This window comes from Oncorhynchus masou, chromosome 6 (assembly GCF_036934945.1).
Source record: "Oncorhynchus masou masou isolate Uvic2021 chromosome 6, UVic_Omas_1.1, whole genome shotgun sequence".
Classification (NCBI taxonomy): Eukaryota; Metazoa; Chordata; class Actinopteri; order Salmoniformes; family Salmonidae; genus Oncorhynchus; species Oncorhynchus masou.
In genome coordinates this window covers 43,074,333-43,095,856 of record NC_088217.1, presented here as the reverse complement: position 1 = coordinate 43,095,856, position 21,524 = coordinate 43,074,333, and the positions used below count along the sequence as shown (strand labels likewise).

Here is a 21,524-nt window from a genome sequence, read left to right as displayed (position 1 = left end):
AATGCAACACTTCAAAATGTAGCTAACTGTTTTCAACAAAATGTCCCCTAACCAGTGATTTACACATTATTCCCAGGTTCCGTGTGGTTTTTGAGTTGTTAGTTTTAACAGGACATTTAACCTCGCGCAATTGATTCCAATGTGATAATTGATAGGTGATTGACAAAACAGTGTTGCGTTTGTCTTTCAATTTTGGACGCGCCTCAACTCGTTAGAATTATGTACACAATATGCTCACTGTCATTGACAGCCCGAACTGCTTGTTTTGCGTCATTAGCATTTGTGAGAATTAACGCAGCGGTTAGAATAATTAATGTAGCATTTAGGAGAATTGATGCAGCGGTTAGAATAATTAATGTAGCATTTAGGAGAATTGACGCAGCGGTTAGAATAATTAATGTACCATTTAGGAGAATTGACGTAGCGGTTAGGATATTTAATGTAGCATTTAGGAGAATTGACGTAGGGGTTAGGATATTTAATGTAGCATTTAGGAGAATTGACGTAGCGGTTAGGATATTTTGCGTAGTTAACCTTTGGTTAAGGTTAGGAAAAGGGTTAGGGGAAAGGTTAACTGACATGCTATGTAGTTGCAAAACTCTTGTGTTAGCTGAAGTTTCTAATTAGTTAAAATGCTACGGTTGTCCCCGACGTCACTACACAAGAATCCCCTATAAGACACACTGTTCAGTGGTAACGCTGCTGAGAAGTTATCTGGGAAACACAGGGTTCAGCTCTATTCCAGTAGTGTACATTAATGCATCAACTTGAACAAAATGTGATGGACGATCACCAGTTGTCAAAATGTTGTTTAAAGTAATAAGTAGAGTTGGGAATGATCTGCGCTCGTGGGATTATTAGACTTTGACCTTTCCCTCCCGTCTACAGAGACGCCCCACCTGGCCCAAGAGCTGGAGGACCATAGTGTGGTGGTGGGGGAGACTGTAGCCCTGCAGTGTAAGGCCCTGGGCAGCCCCCCACCCAAAATCACCTGGCTGAGGAACGACGAGCCCCTCCGCTCCTCCGAACGACACCACTTCACCCCCGGCAACCAGCTGTTGGTGATCGGCAGCGCCGCCCTAGAGGACGCTGGCAGGTACACGTGCGTAATGTCTAACACGCTGGGCACAGAGCGCGGCCACAGCCAGCTGAGTGTCCGCCAGACCGGCTGCGTCACCCCGTCCGGCCCCAGCACCGTCACTATGGGCATCATCGTCATCGCTGTGGTGACCAGCATCGTGGTGACCTCGCTGGTGTGGGTGTGCATCATCTACCAGACGCGCAAGAAGAGCGACGAGTGCAGCGTAACCAACACCGGTGAGAGGGCTCTCATATAGTTATAGTTATCACAGGAAATGGCTGTTCACCATCCTTTTTCTGTTGTTGACTGTAGTTTGTGCTGGTGCTAATGTTATCTGTCCCCTCTTCTCCTCTCCCAGATGAGACAATTGTGCCCCCGGACGTCCCCAGCTACCTGTCCTCCCAGGGGACCCTCTCGGAGCGCCAGGACGTGTGTATCCGCGTGGAGGCTAGCATTGGACCTCCGCTCAACGGACACATAGACAACACAGGTAAAGTCTTCAGCTTGGTTCCCATATGAACTTCCAATTCTCCTCCATGACTGAACTACTGGACCGCTCAGTAATTTTTTTATCTAACATCAGGGAATGTTTGCTTTACGTCTACTCTAAATTCACAGAATTGTGGGAAAGTTTAGGCGCCTTAATAATGATGTTTTCTTTATTTGCTGGTGTAGGTTACAATGGGGCTGTAGTGTGTACAGAGTGTATGGAGAACGGAAACAGCTACTCCAAGACAGACTTCGACTATCTCACCCAGGGGCTGGGACCTGTAGGCCTGGAGTACCAACAACACCCCCACCACATGGACTACAGTGTACCTGTACCCCTAGGGGTGGATACGGAACCCCTCTCCAACGGGACCCCCAACGGAGTCAGAAGGGATTCCTCTCCCCCTGAATTTACATCGCAGAGAAACCACCACAACAGAAAAGGTATTTTTTTTACATTTATTTTTATTTAACCATCCTTTAACTAGGCAAGTCAGTTAAGAACAAATTCTTATTTAGAATAACGGCCTACATCGGCCAAACCCAGACGACGCTGGGCCAATTCTGTGCTGCCTTATGGGACTTCCAATCACGGCCGGTTGTGATACATCCTGGAATCGAAACAAAGTGTCTATAGTGATGCCTCAAGCACTGAGATGTGTCTTAGACCGCTGCGCCACTGAGGATCCCAGAGCGAGCTTCCTATTCCACACTGTTGAGGACAGGATGTGGTTGGAGCCCTTAGTTGTGTAGATGACCCTGCCATGATGAATCACCATGAAGGGAACATGATGGATAGTCTGCGGCCTATATTTGAGAGTGTATTCTACTGTAGTTGGTAGGATACCTCCCACCTTAAGTAAAAATGAAAAACAGCCTTGAGTTCCCATCGCTGCCACACTCACAGAGGAGCAAGATGGGTCTTGTCCTGGGATCCTGTACCTTTTGGCAAGGATCCATCTGGGAGGATTTTGGTGGTTGGAATGTCGATCTACGCTTCATCATGTGAACGTAGCAATATGGATGCATTTCATAACCCATAGCCTTGAGCTCTGTACAGATAGATGTCTTGATAAGTGTATGTGCAATGACTGGCTGACGTGGCGTTCTGTTCTCCCTCTCTGTTCTCTCCCAGGTTCCTCAGTGAACAGGACGGGACACACAACTCTAGTGTGCTCCCCATCCCAGGAGGAGGCCTTCCACAAGCCGGTGAAACTCGCCCCCGTAAGACGCCAAGACACACTGGACACGGATCGTGAGCCAGAGCTCAGACAGACTCTACTGTCCAACGGACACACTCCCAGAGCCTCCCAGAGTGACAGCACCCCCCTCAGGAGCGCCAGCGACTAGCAGGCCCTCCCCACCCTGACACTAATAGACTCACTAGCCCTGAGTGGACTTGTTCTTTGCACTGGGAACTGCTACCTCAAACAGAGAGGCCAAGATCTGATCCCCTCCCCTGTTTGGACTAACAGGGTGGGAGCTGGGAGGGGGTGGCATCCAGAGGTTTGAAGGCAGAGCTTGTGTGGGTGGCGTCCCATTTGAGCGTATCAGCTGTACATACTTAAAACCTTCCCCTGGGAGGTGTCAACCAATCCTAGCTCCAAATGTGACTTGCATTTGAAGCATGCAAATGTAGGGAATGTTTTACAGTAATGTGTGAAAGAGAGCGAAAGAGATATATATACCATTGGACAATTAACTGTACATAAGAGTTTTCATATATATTATATAACTTTTACAAAGAGTATTTGAATTTATTCTGTGCATGACAAAGAACGGAGTGATGGTATTTTTTTCTCTTTTAAAAGCCTCTACTTACCAGCTTCAACTGCGGTGCCTTATTGCATGATCAAAGAAACCACAAACGGGACTCGTAGAGATTTGTGAGAGCTATCGTACACTCTTTGTCATACCATGGAACACTTTATTGCACTTGAATGTTGTTTGACAAACGCAAATGCTGCCATCATGGCCTTAAACCATAACTCATATTTACTGGTATTTTATGAAGGAAGCTTTAATTTGTATTTATTTTGGTACGTGATATGGTAACACCTATGGCAAGGAAGTGTTTGGGATATTAATCTAGGTTTTTGATGTTTAAGCACTTTTGTACTCATCATAAATGACCTCTGGAAACAGACTCGGTACATGTAACCCAATAGGAACATAAGAAATCCTAGTCAGGAAATGCGACTCATTTCTGACATAGACATGGAATGTCAAGTCTCTTCCACCTGTCATGGTACTAACTACAGTTCCTTCAGAAAGTATTCATACCCCTTGACTTATTCCACATGTTGTTATAACAGCCTGAATTCAACATGGATGTTCACCCATCTACACACAATTACCCCATGACAAAGTGAAAACATGTTTTTAGAAATGTTTGCAGATTTATGGAAAATTACTTTCAAACTGTAACTGGGCCACCCAAGAACATTCACTGTCTTCTTGGTAAACAACTCCAATGTAAATTTGGCCTTTTGTTTTAAGTTATTGTCCTGCTGAATGGTAAATTCTTCTCCCAGTGTTTGGTGGAAATCAGACAGAACCAGGTTTCCTCTCAAATTTTGCCTGCGCCTAGCTCCATTCCATTTATTTTTTTATCCTGAAAAACTCCCCAGTCCTTAACAATTAAAAGCATACCCGTAACATGATGTAGCCACCACTATGCTTGAAAATATGGAGAGTGGTGCTCGGTAATGTGTTGTATTGGATTTGTCCCAAACATAACACTTTGTATTCAGGATAAAAAGTTAATTGGTTAGCCACATTCCTTGCAGTATTACTGAAAACAGGATGCATGTTTTGGAATATTAAATATTCTTTACAGGGTTCCTTTTCACTCTGTCAGTTAGGTTAGTATTGTGGAGTAAGTACAATGTTGTTGATCCATCCTCAGTTTTCTCCCATCACAGCCATTAAACTCTGTTTTAAAGTCGCCATTGGCCTCCTGGTGAAATCCCAGAGTGGTTTCCTTCCTCTCCATCAACTGAGTTAGGAACGATGCCTGATACGCCATCCCACGTGTAATTAATAACTTAACTGTTGGATATTTTTACCAATCTACAAATGGGTGCCCTTCTTTGAGGCATTGGAAAACTTCCCTGGTCTTTGTGGTTCAATCTGTGTTTGAAATTCACTGCTTGACTGAGGGACCTTAAAGATAATTGTATGTGTGGATGAGATGAGGTATGTCATTCAAAAAGCATGTTAAACACACGAGTCTATGCAACTTATGTGACTTGTTAAAAAAAAAGTTTACTCCTGAACTTATTTAGGCTTGACAAAAAAACAAAGGGGTTGTATACTTATTGACTCAAGACATTTCAACTTTTTATTTTTATGAATTTGTAAAAATGTCTAAAAACATATCTCCACTTTGACATTATGGGGTATTGCGTGTAGATCAGTGACAAAACAACATTTAATCCATTTTAAATTCAGGCTGTAACTCAACTAAATGTGAAAAAGTAAAAGGCTGTGAATACTTCCGGAAAGCACTGTACCAACCAGGGCTTAGAACCACATTTTTGTTCCCTTTGTTTTGTTCTGAACAGAACCTTTTTTTTCTTATTTTGTTTTTACAACAAGAAATGTAGTTCTGAAGCTGTTTGAACCTCCAAAAATACTGATTTTTATATCGTTCCTTACTGTTCCCTTTTAAACGTGATTGATTCTTTTTAATTTACGCCAACATTAAATTACTTCACCAATTATTGCGGATAGAGCAGCTTGCTATGGAGCGGGTAAGCTATAGTTTTTTTTTTTTTTACATTCATTGGACAGACGTTAAGGCGCGAGATGCGAATTTGTTTGTGTAGTGAGAGAGAGCAGAGGAGGCTTGGCTTGAAGCGCTGGGCATCTTGTTTATTACATGCATTTACATGAATTAGGCCCACAAATATTCAACCTACGGAAGAGTGTCTTCTATGGAGGAACTTTGAATGTCTTTGAACTTCAGAGAGTTGTCTTAACGTTGGACCAGGGCTAGCTAGCTTACAAGCTGCGCAGAGCGGCACCAGAATGAAAATAAAAACATGTCTTTCCTATTTGTAGTTAATAAATCCAATCCAACGTGTTAACTATAGTATCCTTAACTAACATTGAACAAGTTAATGCATTCTTCTCTAGTTAAAAAATATCTCCCTAATTTCTGAATCTTGCTTGTAATTTCTGTCGGCTACAGTAGCCTATTCTTCGGAGGGGAGGGGCAGGTAGCCTACGCGCGCGCACACACTGGTAAAGATTTCCAGCTGACAGGCAGACACTGGAATAAGTTTCTGAGTGACAGAATGAGGGCTTTGCATAGCTGCTGTGTTGCAGAACGTAAAAGAATGTTATTAACCGATTCCCATGCTTTTATAATAACGGTTCTGTTCAGGAACAGTGTAGATCACTTTTGTTCTGATACTGTTCCTTGAAAATGTTGTTCTGTTCCCTGAACTAGTTCCAACACCTGTTACCAACAAGCTGCTGCACTTCAGTTGCCTTTTGGTTTAGGGAATAGATCCTCCACGGTGCCTCAGCTCCATTTGTTTTCATTATTCTTTATTTGTTCAACTAAAGGTCCAGATCCTTTGAATACACATTTGTTATGAATGTGGTCCAATTCCTAGAATCATTTGTTATCCCCCTTCCATCCCAGTATGTTATCCTATACCATGAACCTGCCACGCTGTAAAAGGGAATGTGGAATTCTTACCAGGAGGGCATTTTGAGACCGTTGTCATACTGTTTGATTGCTATCATGTCTCACTGTGTGTGTGTGTGTGCGCACACAGGGCATGGCCAGTATTTAGCCTTTGTCAGAGCACCACACACAATAATACTGATAATAATAATCATCATCATTATGATAATGGTACAAAAACCTGTTTTATTATTGACTGGTACAAACTGAACACCTCTAAATTCTACCAACAGCTTACTGTTGGTAAACTTGTGAAATGTACCCCTTCCAACCTTAGGAGAAATGCCCCGTCTACAGGCCTGGGTAAACTGGGCTGACAAAACCAGATACTGTGAATGTCAGTTTAAACAGAATTACATTTTGTAATGTATGCATATGTTTAGCCATTTTCTAGGCTAACTGTTTGTAAGCACTTGTTTTGCTATTTACTTTATCAAAAATGGGTCAAATTGTTTGACTTATGAGAATATTCTTCAGAGAGCAGGAATTCTAGATGGTCAGTCATAAGTTGTCAGTAGTGTCGGCCCATTATGTCAACGCCTGAATGGATGCAGGGGTGATGTGCAGTAATTTATTGAAATAAACTGTCTGAAACCATTGTACCAATGTCAAAGCTTAAACATTGAAGTGTCTAATAAAATCACATTTTTTGCTATTATATAAATGTGTAGTATGTTTTTCCTTGTCTTTGTGGTTCAATAATGTGGTCTCAAATGGACTAGGCAAAGCAAACGCGTTGCTTTAGACTACTTTGTTAAAAGCATAGAGAAGTCATTCATGTGTCTTCTGCCTCAATGTAAATAAACAGCAAAAAAAAGAGTCTTTCCAAGATAATTTGTAAAAATCCAATTAACTTCACAGATCTTCATTGTAAAGGGTTTAAACCCTGTTTCCCATGCTTGTTCAATGAACCATAAACAATTAATGAATATGCACCTGTGAAACAGTCGTTAAGGCACTAACAGCTTACAGACGGTAGGCAATTAAGGTCACAGTTATGAAAACCTAGGACACTAAAGAGGCCTTTCTACTGACTCTGAAAAACACCAAAAGAAAGATGCCCAGGATCCATGCTCATCTGTGTGAAAGTGCCTTAGGCATGCTGCAAGGAGGCATGAGGACTGCAGATGTGGCCAGGGCAATAAATTGCAATGTCCGTACTGTGAGACGCCTAAGACCGTACTACAGGGAGACAGGACGGACAGCTGACCATCCTCGCAGTGGCAGACCACGTGTAACAACACCTGCAAAGGATCTGTACATCCGAACGTCACACCTGTGGGACAGGTCCAGGATGGCAACAACAACTGCCCGAGTTACAGCAGGAATGCACAATCCCTCCATCAATAATCAGACTGTCCACAATAGGCTGAGAGTGGCTGGACTGAGGACTTGTAGGCCTGTTGTAAGGCAGGTCCTCACCAGACATCACCGGCAACAACGTCGCCTATGGACACAAACCCACCGTCGCTGGACCAGACAGGACTGGCAAAAAGTGCTCTTCACGGTTTTGTGGGTGATGGTCAGATTCGCGTCTATCGTCGAAGGAATGAGCATTACACCGAGGCCTGTATTCTGGAGCGGGATCGATTTGGAGGTGGAGGGTCCATCATGGTCTGGGGCGAAGTGCACTGCATCATATGACTGATCTTGTTGTCATTGCATGCAATCTCAATGCTGTGCACTACAGGGAAGACATCCTCCTCCCTCATGTGGTACCCTTCTTTCAGGCTTACCCTGACATGACCCTCCAGCATGACAATGCCACAAGCCATATTGCTCGTTTTGTGCGTGATTTCCTTCAAGACAGGAATGTCAGTGTTCTGTCATGGCCAGCAAAGAGCCTGGATCTCAATCCCATTGAGCACGTCTGGGACCTGTTGGATCGGAGGGTGGGGGCTAGGGCCATTCCCCCCAGAAATGTCTGGGAACTTGCAGGTGCCTTGGTGGAAGAGTGGGCTAACATCTCACAGCAAGAACTGGCGAATCTGGTGCAGTCCATGAGGAAGAGATGCACTGCGGTACTTAATGCAGCAGATGGCCACACCAGATACTGACTGTTACTTTTGATTTTGACCCCCCACATTATTCAATTTCTGTTAGTCACATGTCTGTGGAACTTTTCAGTTTATGTCTCAGTTGTTGAATCTTCTTATGTTCATACAAATATTTACACATGTTAAGTTTGCTGAAAATCAACACAGTTGACAGTGAGAGGGTGTTTCTTTTTGGCTGAGTTTACATAGGACGTCCATCTCGAAAGTCAAGTGTGAGTGGCTGGACAGAATGTGCATTCCAGATGGACGTCCGTCAGTTGTTGACTGACAGCCTCCAGGACAGGAGTTGGTCCTCTGGTGCACCAATCAAATGCATGGTATTGTTCCCCAACAGCTTAGTGACAGGCTGTGTGACAAACATTCCCACCTGTGTAACATTCATCTCCCTCTTGCCCTCCCAGGCTTTAATAGTCTTTACCTTCCCTCCAACAAACATCTGAAGGACACAATGGAGATAAATAGTAATGGTGTCTTTTTGTGGACAAAGCCTATAAATTTAGGGATAAACACCCAAAATTAGGTCTGTAGGAGATCTTATATGTTTTGTCCTATGAGGAACTCTTCATCAGGTAATTTCACTTTTCGTGAAATTTTAAGCAATTTAAAAAAGCATTTAAAGGCTTCCTATTTCATAAAGTGTTAACTGACTGATAGGAGAGCCTATAGGGAGGAGGCCTGGCAGTGTGGAACCAGGACAACAACCTCTTACTCAATGTGAGCAAGACAAAGGAGATGATCGTGACTACAGGAAAATGAGGGCAGAGCACACCCCCATTCACATCGACAGGGTTGTAGTGGAGCGGGTCGAGAGTTTCTTGGTGTCCACATCACTAAGGACCTATCATGGTCCAAACACACCAAGACAGTTGTGAAGAGGGCAAGACGACGCCTATTAAGAGGCTGAAAAGATTTGTCATGGGTCCTCAGATCCTCAAAAAGTTCTACAGCTGCACCATCGAGAGCATCACCGCTTCGTATGGCAACTGCTAGGCATCCGACCGCCATTCGCTACAGAGGGTAGTGTGCACGGCCCAGTACATCCTTGGGGCCAGCCATCCAGGAACTCTATACCAGGCGGTGTCAGAGTAATTGTCAAAGAATCCAGCCACCCAAGTCATAGACTGTTCTCTCTGCTATCACATGGCAAGTGGTACTGTAGCACCAAGTCTGGGACTAAAAGACTCCTTAACAGTTTCTACCCTCAAGACTTAAGACTGCTGAACTGTTCATCAAATGGCCACCTGAACTTTTTACATTGACCCCCTCATTTTAATCTTATTTTTTGCACTCTTGTTCAGGCTCGATGTTCACTCAATGGATTCTAACCTCACACATAATACACTGACGTTCCAACACACACACACACACACACACACACACACACACACACACACACACACACCCTCCCCCCACCTACATGTACATATTACAGGAATTCACCTCGACTAACTTGTACCCCCTGCACATTGAGTTGGTACCGGTACTACTTGTATATGGTCCCGTGTGGCTCAGTTGGTAGAGCATGGCGCTTGCAACGCCAAGGGTTGCGAGTTTGATTCCCACTTGGAAAAATGTATCTACAGATGAATGTAAATTGCTTTGGATAAAATTGTCTGCTAAATGGCATATTATATCTAGCCTCGTTATTTTATTGTGTTACTAGTTTTCATGTAGTTTAACACATTTTTCTTATATTCTTTTTTAAAACTCTGCATTGTTGGTTAAGGCCTTGTAAGTATGCATTTCACAGTAAGGGCTACTACACCTGTTGTATTCAGCGCATGTGACAAAAAAAACATTTTATTTGATATCTCATAGAACAAAACGGATACGATTTTCGGACATCATTCCAAAACCCTATTCTTTGCCCAATCATTTTCCCCATAGGGATGGCGGAACGAACCAGAGTTAACTCATTTCCGGGTTTTACGACTACAGGCTGGTGACCTCTATTGGGGTTCATTCACAAAACATGGCCCCGTTGTAAATGTACCACCTGTTTTTGGGAAAACTATTTTATTTGTTGTGTTCATCAACACAAAAGAGAGTTCAAGGTTGATATCTATTCAGGATGTCATTGAGTATTGACCAGGTTTTAATACTGGGTAAAGCAGGTGGTCAATTTAATTGTGGTATATACCTTTAATACAAGCCATTCGATGAGAGCTGGCTAAAAGTCCATTATTGTAGTTTGTCCATCCATCTGCATTCATGTGATGACAGTTGTGGTGACACAAATCCTCTAGTAAATTAGTGTATAATCCACCAGAATCACAGGCCCTAGGCCTCGGGTCCCATCTAGCACCGATGACACACAGCCTGCAGGCACCCTTGGTGTGGTTGAAAGAAGCTTGAAGCATCCGGTTTTCAGGGGAAGAGCAGAGAAGAGGCGATGCCTGAAAACTGGACGCTTCCGGTTTCCGCCGACCCCGCTCATCAGGCAATTCATTTATGCCTGCTAATTTAGCCTGCAAGTGGATGAGCCCTTGATGCTTCTCTAATAGGCTATTTCTGGGGTGAATGGCTCCCTGGTGGCTTTTCACCGTATCTCCATACTGAATAACAGAGAGGACCTTGGATGGTGAGGTCGCCATTATTCTACCATTTAAAAACATGATTTCTATATACATTTCCACACTATGAGGTTGGAATAATAATGTGAAATTGTTTGAAAAGACCACCGACAATTTCAGCCTGTAGTGGTTGGATGAAGTTTTGGACTGCCTGGTGATGTCACCGGTAAATTAGTTAATAGACTCCTCGGGCTAATAACAGCTAGTTTTCCGTTTTTCCTTCCCACCCAGACCACTCCCAGACAGTCCTAGATAAATTCTTGCTTGAGAAATTGCTCTTTGCTACGAAGCTAATTTTGTTTCTTTTTGACCATTTTAATTGAAAACAATCACAGTAAGGTACTTAATATTGAGAGAAATGATTTGATATTGAGATAGAAATGGCTGCATTTGACCTTTAATTACCCAGCTTTAGACAATGAACTTCACCATTGGGAGACTTGGAGAAAGAGGTCACAAGGAACAAAAATAATCACAATAAAGTTTGTAGTATAAAAAGATGGCTTTTAGTACCATTTCCAATCACATGTGGTCATACAGTGTAGCTACTCTGGATCGGAGGTGTACGTTTCTTTTGAAACCAATCCGTGTTGTTAAATAACTGGAATTCAGGCAGTTAAACTCAATCTGCAGTGCACTGATGAGCAGGAATGCAGACCTCGGGGTAATGCGATCAGGGATGACTCGCCACAGGCACCAGGTGTTCCTCCTCGGGCCCCGGGGCCTGCAAGACGAGGGCTGGTTCAGGCTGGGACAGCACAGCACAGGGCCCTCCAGGGACAACCCTCTACTCTCCCATCTGCCCTCCCCTCTCCTCTCCCCAGGCCAAAGACAGGGCCTTTATATCAGAGTGAGTCGGACCTTCTCATAGGCTCTCAGGAAGATAAATCCTCCCAGATTGATGGACGTGACTCGAGGTATACTGCCAGAAAACAGACTGAAAAGACAGACAGTGCATCAGGTATTATGCACAGAGTAGTATGCTATTTTCTTTATCTTGCTCCATGTTTCTCTTCTAACCTGTATGTTCTGAGAGAGACTATTTTAGGGAGCAGGGGCCTACTAAGATGATCTAGAATCAGTTTTATGGAACAGAGAGGCCGTTGTAGAAGGTAGGAAACAGAAAGGATGTTTTGGAGTCGGTTTTGGAAGCTATGGGACTGGAGAGGCTGTTTTACAGTCAGTTTTAGAAAGCTAGGGGACTCTCCAGGCTGTTGATGTTGTGGGGGTCAGGGGATGTGACAGGCCTTGAGAGAGACAGTCCATGAGAGTGCGCCAGTCTCTCAAGGCCCTTTTCCACACAGCTGTTTTGTGGATTACTGCTGAACCCCTGCTGGAGCTCTCTCTCTCTCTCTGCATGACTGATGGCCAGTTGACATCCACACACGTCCGTCTACTGACCATCCGTATGGCCGTCCAGCAACAGCCCCCTCAACTGGCTCAGCTCACACACCCCGGATAAGCGCAGCCATTCCTCTATCTCCTTTTCTCCCCCTTTCTCTCTCCACCCACTCTCTTGTATACACACACACCAGCATTTACTCTCTCTCTCCACTTCTCCCTCTCTCCCTACTGACTGGACATATATTGGGTCCTGTCAATTGGACTGTTTTGTTGCTTACTGAGGAACCCCACCTTGACAATATACCCCCCACACTCCCATGTCTGTCTGTCTGTCTGTCTGTCTGTCTGTCTGTCTGTCTGTAGACGGAGAAGATGGCTGACGTTTTATGTGCTCCCAACAGATTGTGTTTTTATGTAAAAAAAATGCGTTTGTAACTTATTTTTTCAAACTTATTTTGTACATAATGTTGCTGCTACCGTCTCTTATGACCAAAAATAACTTCTGAACATCAGAACAGCGATTACTCACCACGAACTGGCAGAAGCTTTTTTTAATTTAACGAGTCCGACGAGCCCAATGTGAACGACGTACTGCTTTCCCGAGAACAGGCCCAAATACCTGTCATTTGCGTGAAGAGACGACAGAGGAAAAGAGCACGGAGGTCGGGCTGCATTCTGAGAAATCATAGGCGATCTAATAAACCCCACAGCCTTCCGTTCTTCCAGCTAACGTGCAATCATTGGAAAATAAAATTGACGACCTACTATGAAGATTAAATTACCAACGGGACATTAAAAACTGTAATATTCTTATGCTTCACGGATTCGTGGCTGAACGATGACATTATCAACATACAGCTGGCTGGTTATACGCTGCATCGGCAGGATAGAACAGCGACGTTTGGTAAGACAAAGGCTGCCGGACTGCATGTATGTAAACAACAGCTGGTCCACGATATCTATGGAATTCTCAAGGTTTTGCAACCTAAGGTAGAGTATCTCATGATAAGCTGTAGACCACATTAACTATCTAAAGAGTTTATCTGTATTTTTTGTATCTGTCTACATGCCACCACAGACCGATGCTGACACTAAGACCGCACTCAATGAGCTGTATTCCACCATTAGCAAACAGGAAACACTCATCCAGAGGCGGCGCTTTGTTTTACCAAGTTTCGATCAGCATGTTAAATGTGCAACCAGAGAGGGAAAAACCTCTAGACCACCTTTATTCCACACACAGAGATGTGTACAAAGATCTCCACTTGGCAAATCTGACCATCATTTTATCCTCCTGATTCCTGATTAAAAGCCTAAATTAAAGCAGGAAGCAATACAAAGTGGTCAGATGACGCAGATGCTAAGCTACAGGACTGTTTTGCTATCACAGACTGGAATATGTTCCCGGATTCTTCCCATGGCACTGAGGAGTACACCACATCAGAAATCGCGCTATGCCTTCCGACAAACCATCAAGCAGGCAAAGAGTCAATAAAGGACTAAGATCGAATTGTACTACACCGGCTCCAACACTAGTCGGATGTGGCAGGGCTTGCATACCATTACAGACTACAAAGGGAAGCACAGCCGAGAGCTGTCCAGTGACACGAGCCTACCAGTAGCACTCAGATCTGTAGACATGAAGTGCTTTGAAAGGCTGGTCATGGCTCACATCCACATCATTATCCCAGAAATCCTAAACCCACACCAATTTGCATACTGCCCTAATACATCCACAGATGATGCAATCTCTATTACACACCACACAGCCCTTTCCCACCTGAACAAAAAGAACACCTATGTGAAAATGCTATTCATTGACTACAGCTCAGCGTTCAACACCATAGTGCCCTCAAAGCTCATCAATAATCCAAGGACCCTGGGACTAAACACCTCCCTCTGAAACTGGATCCGGGACTTCCTGATGGGCCGCCCCCAGGTGGTAAGGGTAGGTAACAAGACATCTGCCACGCTGATCCTAAACACGGGCACCCTCAGGGATGCTTTCTCTGTCTCCAAAACCATCATTAAGTTTGCAGATGACACAACAGTGGTAGGCCTGATCACTGACAAAGATGAGACAGTGTACAGGGAGGAGGTCAGAGACCTGGTCATGTGGTGTCAGGACAACAACCTCTCCCTCAACGTGAGCAAGACAAAGGAGATGATTGTGGACTACAGGAAACGGAGGACCGAACACGCCCCCATTCTTATCGACGGGCTGTAGTGGAACAGGTTGAGAGCTTCAAGTTCCTTGGTGTCCACATCACCAACAAACTAACATGGTCCAAACACACCAAGACAGTCGTGAAGAGGGCACGACAAAACCTATTCCCCCTTAGGAGACTGAGAATATTTAGCATGGGTCCTCAGATCCTCAAAAGGTTCTACAGCTGCCCAGTCGAGAGCATCCTGACTGGTTGCATCACTGCCTGGTATGGCAACTGCTCGGTCTCCAACGACAAGCCACTACAGAGGGTAGTACATCAGTACATCACTTGGGCCAAGATTCCTGCTATCCAGGACCTCTATACCAGGTGGTGTCAGAGGAAGGCCCTAACATTGTCAAAGACTTCAGCTACTCTAGTCATAGACTGTTCTCTCTGCTACCGCATGGTAAGCAGTACCAGTGCGCCATGTCTAGGTCCAATAGGCTTCTAAACAGCTTCTACCCCCAAGCCATAAGACTCCTGAACATCTAATCAAATGGCTACCCAGACTATTTTCTGCCCCCCCCACGCGGCTGCTACTCTCTGTTATTATCTATACATAGTCACTTTAATAACTCTACCTACATGTACATATTACCTCAATTACCTCGACTAACCGGTGCCCCCGCATATTGACTCTGTACTGGTACCCCCCGTATATAGTCTCGCTATTGTTATTTTACTGCTGCTCTTTAACTGCTTGTTACTTTTATTTCTTATTCTTTTTCATATTTTTTAAACTGCATTGTTGGTTAGGTGCTTGTAATTAAGCATTTCACTGTAAGGTCTACTACACCTGTTCTATTCGGCGCATGTGACTTAAACATTTTTTGTTTGGTTTGTCTCTGTCTGGCTGTCTGTCTTGGCTCTGCTCTGGCCACTGGCAGTTCTAACTGCTCGGAGTTCCCTGGCTGCTCCAGGACTGGCCTACATAACACACCAGGCCCCAGAGACCTGGGACACCTGTGGGGGCTGGGGGATGGTGGGCTGGGGGGAGGTTTTATGGCCCTCCATTTAGAAAACGGGGTCACAAATGGTCTAACCACTAACACATCAGTTTTGTCAACTGCAAATCTGTACAAGGTGCCAAGCATGTCAGGGATCATTCAACTATCTCAGCCATTCACGGAACTCCATGTTTAAGAATGCTCCAAGTTGGATTGGATGTTTTGGAGAGACTGTGTCGTGTGTGTGTGTGTGTGTGTGTGTGTGTGTGTGTGTGTGTGTGTGTGTGTGTGTGTGTGTGTGTGTGTGTGTGTGTGTGTGTGTGTGTGTGTGTGTGTGTGTGTGTGTGTGTGCATGTGCATGTGCGTGTTGTGTGTTGGGTGTTGTGTGGGTGTTGTGTGTTGTGTGTGTGTGTGTGTGTGGTGTGTGGTGTGTGGGTGTGTGTGTGTGTGTGTGTGTGTGTGTGTGTGCGTAAATGCTGTACAAGCTCAAACAAATGAGGAAGGGGGCATTTCTCAAAGCGTGTCATCCTGCCCTTCAGTTATCACCTTTGACTGAAACAGAAGTCAGCACCCGCTGTGTGTGAATCTCAACCTTTTCCATCACACACGTTACTCACACGCGTTACATATCAAAATATTGTACTCTTAAAAATGTGAATGTGGTAGGCTGACAGTTTTGTTCCTCGAACAAACCAAGGAAAACAATAGTCAAAAATAATGTCACATTTTCAGTATCTGTCTGTATATAAGCACAGGTTCAGAACAGTTCTTCAGCGTTCTAAGATGATAAATTATCCAGACCACCTCCATATGTTCTGGCTCACTCAGCTAGAACAGTTTGTCACATCCTGTCTGGGAGAAGCCCCACCTGTGGAACAGAATGGCTGAACTTCTTCCATCTTCCCCTGGGGCTCTCTGACTCATTGTGACATCAGCGGCCCACCAGCCACACAGATCAGTCATGCACTGATCACTGGCCAATAACCTCTCAGCCTCCTGACCGCGCAGGCTAAAATTACCCTGAGGCCTCAGCAGGAGAGAGAATGCTGATGATCAGCAGGAAGGCTTTGGTGTTAATCATGCTGAGAACCAGTGGTCTTAGATAAACCTCATCTCTTTTTGATCAGGAACATTGATCTAAGAGACACACTTTTCTTCTCATTAATTATCTGCTCAAAGAGGGTGCATTCATTTCACCTTCATCTGCACTAATGTGAAATAAATGGACAGTAGGCATTCACTAAACACATTTCACTAGACCTATGTGACAATAAAACTTATATTTATTAGAACTTTCACCTTCTATGAGGTGACTATGGTGGAATCAAGGAGAACAGAAAGGTAGGCTATACTACAAAGCAGGATCAGTGAGTTAGCCAGCTAACTTAAATAAACAACCAGAAATTACTATGGATTTTCTGGTTTATTAAAGTGAAAGTGTGAGATTTTGATAATTAAGGTCTTTGTCTACTTATCAAGAGTCAGATGAACTCATGGATACTATTTGAAGGTTGTGAGCCAATGCTAACAAACATTAGTGGTAGTTAGCAAGCAACTTCCTTGAAACTACACTCAGAGACATACAACTGCTATCTATGAGTTAAGCTGACTCTGGGTAAGTTTAACAAATTGCTAAGATGTTGGGGGTGCTAAGATCACATGTGGAATTGTTTTAAGGTGGTCATAATATGAATCATTTAGCTATTTTAATTTTTTGAATTGTAGGACCCTTTAGGTATAAAAAAAAATAAAAATAAAATATTTGATAAAATATATATTAAGCCTTTAATTCTTAAGCCCATAACGCATTCATAAATGGCAAAAAGGACAGTCCAAAAATAATTCATAAGAAACAGGTTTGAAGTGTCTGTCCTAAATCTAGGATATATATATATATATATATATATTTCCTTTTTTTACACATACAGTGGCTTGAGAAAGTATTCACCCCCTTGGAAATTTTCCTGTTTTATCACCTTACAACCTGGAATGAAAATCTTTTTTGGGGGGAGTTGTATCATTTGATTTACACAACATGCCTACCACTTTGAAGATGCAAAATATTAAGATTCACCCCCCCAAAGTCAAAGAGCTACCTTTTGCAGCAATTACAGCTACAAGTCTTTTGGGGTATGTCTCTATAAGCTTGGCACATCTAGCCACTGGAATTTTTGCACATTCTTCAAGGCTAAACTGCTCCAGCTCCTTAAAGTTGGAAGGGTTCCGCTGGTGTACATAAATCTTTAAGTCACACCACAGATTCTCAATTGGATTGAGGTCTGGGCTTTGACTAGGCCATTTCAAGACATTTAAATATTTGCCCTTAAACAACTCGAGTGTTGTTTTATCAGTATGCTTAGGGTCATTGGCTTGCTGGAAGGTGAACCTCCGTCCCAGTCTCAAAACTCTGGAAGACTGAAACAGGTTTCCCTCAAGAATTTCCCTGTATTTAGCGCAATCCATCATTCCTTCAATTATGACCAGTTTCCCAGTCCCTGCCGATGAAAAACAATCCAACAGCATGATGCTGCCACCACCATGCACTGTGGGGATGGTTTCTCGGTGTAATCGATTTCCTCCTCTGCGATTCTGGCAGCTCCTGGCTGACTGACGGCTCTGGCAGCTCCTGGCTGGCTGACGGCTCTGGTGGCTCTTGGCTGACTGACGGCTCTGGCAGCTCCTGGTTGGCTGACGGCTCTGGCGGCTCCTGGCTGGCTGACGGCTCTGGCAGCTCATGGCTGACTGGCGGCTCCTGGCTGACTGGCGGCTTTGGCGGCTCCTGGCTGACTGGCGGCTCCTGGCTGACTGGCGGCTCTGGCGGCTCCTGGCTGACTGGCGGCTCTGGTGGCTCAGGACAGACTGGTGGCTCTGGCGGCTCAGGACAGACTGGCGGCTCTGGCGGCTCAGGACAGACTGGCGGCTCTGGCGGCTAAGGACAGACTGGCGGCTCAGGACAGACGGGGGACTCTGACAGCGCAGGGCAGCAGCAAGGTTCTGGCAGCGCTGGACAGGCGGGAGCACCTATAGGGAGAACACGGAGAGACAGCCTGGTGTGGGGGGCTGCCACCGGAGGGCTGGTGCGTGGACGTGGCACTGGATAGACCGGACCGTGCAGGCGCACTGGAGTTATTGAGCACCGAGCCTGCCCAACCTTACCTGATTGAATGCTCCCCGTAGCCAGGCCAGTGCGGCGAGGTGGAATTGCCCGCACTGGGCTGTGCTGGCGAACCGGGGACACCATGCGTAAGGCTGGTGCCATGTACGCCGGCCCGAGGAGACGCACTGGAGACCAGATGCGTAGAGCCGGCTTCATGACACCTGGCTCGATGCCCACTCTAGACCGGCCGATACGAGGAGCTGGAATGTACCGCACCGGGCTATGCACACGCACCGGGGACTCCGTGCGCTCCACTGCATAACACGGTGCCTCTCCCCTTTTGCTGCCTCCAGCTCTGCTTTAGGGCGACAATATTCCCCTGCTTGTTCCCAGGGTCCCTTGCCGTCCAAAATCTCCTCCCAAGTCCAGGAGTCTTGTGTTTTCGGCCGCTGCTGCTGCTGCCCGTTACCACGCTTCTTGGTCCTCTTGTGGTGGGTGTTTCTGTAACGGATTTCCTCCTCTTCGTCTGAGGAGGAGTAAGGATCAGACCAAAACGCAGCATGGTAAGTGTTCATGATGATTTTAATGAAAGAAAGCACTGAACACTGAATCAAAACAATAAACGATGACGTGAATATACCAAAACCGAAACAGTACCGTGTGACCCAAACACTCACACGGAAACAAACATCCACAAACCAAAAGTGAAACCCAGGCTACCTAAGTATGATTCTCAATCAGAGACAACTAACGACACCTGCCTCTGATTGAGAACCATACTCGGCCGAACACGAAAACCAACATAGGAAAAAAAACATAGACTGCCCACCCCAAATCACGCCCTGACCATACTACAACAAAGAATAAAATAACAGAACTATGGTCAGAACGTGACACTCGGGGTGATGAAAGGTGTTGGGTTTGCGCCAAGCATAGCATTTCCCTTGATTTTTGTTTATTTTATGTTTTTTATTTCAACTTTATTTAACCAGGTTCTACAGATGAGAACAAGTTCTCATTTTAAACTGCGACCTGGCCAAGATAAAGCAAAGCAGTGTGACAAAAATAACAACACAGAGTAACACATGTGATAAACAAACGTACAGTCATGAACACAATAGAAAAATCTGTATACAGTGTGTGCAAATGTACTAAGATTAGGGAGATGAGGCAATAAATAGGCCATAGTGGCAAAATAATTACAATTTAGCATTAACACTGGAATGATAGATGTGCAGATGATGATGTGCAACTAGAGATAATGGGGTGCAAAAGAGAAAAAATAAATAACAATATGGGGACGATGTAGTTTCGTGGGCTATTTACAGATGGGCTGTGTACAGCCGCAGTGATCGGTAAGCTGCTTTGACAGCTGATGCTTAAAGTTAGTGAGGGAGATATAAGTCTCCAGTTTCAGCAATTTTTGCAATTCGTTCCAGTCATTGGCAGCAGAGAACTGGAAGGAAAGGCAGCCAAATGAAGAGTTGGCTTTGGGGATGACCAGGGAAATATACCTGCTGGAGAGTGTGCTACGGGTGGGTGTTGTTATGGTGACCAGTGAGCTGAAATAAGGTGGGGCTTTACCTAGCAAAGAATTATGGATAACCTGGAGCCAGTGGGTTTGGCGATGAATATGAAGCGATTGCCAGCCAACAAGAGCATACAGGTCAAAGTGGTGGGTAGTATATGGGGCTTTGGTGAAAACCGGATGGAATACTACATCTAATTTGCTGAGTAGAGTGTTGGAGGCTATTTTGTAAATGACATCACCAAAGTCAAGGATTGGTGGGATAGTCAGGGTATTGGGGGTATGTTTAGCAGCATGAGTGAAGGAGGCTTTGTTGTGAAATAGGTAGCCAATTCTAGATTTAATTTTGGATTGGAGATGCTTAATGTGAGCCTGGAAGGATAGTTTACCTTCTAACCAGACACCTAGGTATTTGTGGTTGTTGTCACGTTCTGACCTTAGTTCTTTTATTATGTCTTTGTTTAAGTATGGTCAGGGCGTGAGTTGGGTGGGTTGTCTATGTTAGTTTTTCTATGATTTGCTATTTCTGTGTTTGGCCTGGTATGGTTCTCAATCAGAGGCAGCTGTCAATCGTTGTCCCTGATTGAGAACCATACTTAGGTAGCCTGTGTTTCACCCTTGAGTTGTGGGTGATTGTTTTCTGTTTTCTGTTTTGTGTCTACACCAGACAGGACTGTTTTGTTTAGTTCATTCTTCATTGTTATTTTGTTTAGTGTTCTTATGATAATAAATTATCATTATGGACACATACAATGCTGTAAATTGGCCCGACCTCTCTGACTCCTCATCAGAGGAAGACGACGAACGTTACAATTGTCAACATATTCTAAGTCAGAACCGTCCAGAGTAGTGATGCAAGTCGGGCGGGTGCGGGCAGCGATCGGTTGAAGAGCATGCATTTAGTTTTACTAGCATTTTAGAGCAGTTGGAGGCCACGGAAGGATTGTTGTATGGCATTGAAGCTCGTCTGGAGGTTTGTTAACACAGTGTCCAAAGAAGGGCCAGAGGTATACAGAATGGTGTCGTCTGGGGAGAGGTGGATCAGAGAATCACCAGCAGCAAGAGCGACCTCATTGATATATACAGAGACAAGAGATGGCCCGAGAATTGGGGGGGGATCGGACATGTTGGCCGGGTTAGGGATAACCAGGTGGAAAGCATGGCCAGCCATATAAAAATGCTTATTGAAATTCTCGATTATCGTGGATTTATCGGTGGTGACAGTGTTTCCTAGCCTCAGTGCAGTGGGAAGCTGGGAGTAGGTGCTCTTATTCTCCATTGACTTTACAGTGTCCCAAAACTTTTTAGAATTTGTGCTACAGGATGCACATTTATGTTTGAAAAAGCTAGCCTTTGCTTTCCTAACTGACTGTATTTTGGTTCCTAACTTCCCTGAAAAGTTGCGTATCGCGGAGGCTATTCGATGCTAATGCAGCAGGCAACAGGATGTTTTGTTAGTTCTAACTTCTTTGAATGGATGACCAAAAAGCTCAAATTTA

General features: G+C 44.6%; 1 protein-coding gene across 1 annotated transcript in view; it reads left to right on the top strand.

The window, feature by feature from the left end:
• The window catches only part of LOC135542082 (leucine-rich repeats and immunoglobulin-like domains protein 1), a 54,622-nt gene extending 47,689 nt beyond the window's left edge, over window positions 1-6,933 (top strand). The window contains exons 15-18 of the mRNA XM_064968729.1: window positions 889-1,317; window positions 1,440-1,571; window positions 1,757-2,014; window positions 2,706-6,933. Coding sequence (XP_064824801.1) covers window positions 889-1,317; window positions 1,440-1,571; window positions 1,757-2,014; window positions 2,706-2,920 — 1,034 coding nt within the window. The 3' untranslated portion in view covers window positions 2,921-6,933. The remainder of the gene's footprint in view (window positions 1-888; window positions 1,318-1,439; window positions 1,572-1,756; window positions 2,015-2,705) is intronic.
• The last annotated feature ends 14,591 nt before the right edge of the window (window positions 6,934-21,524 follow it).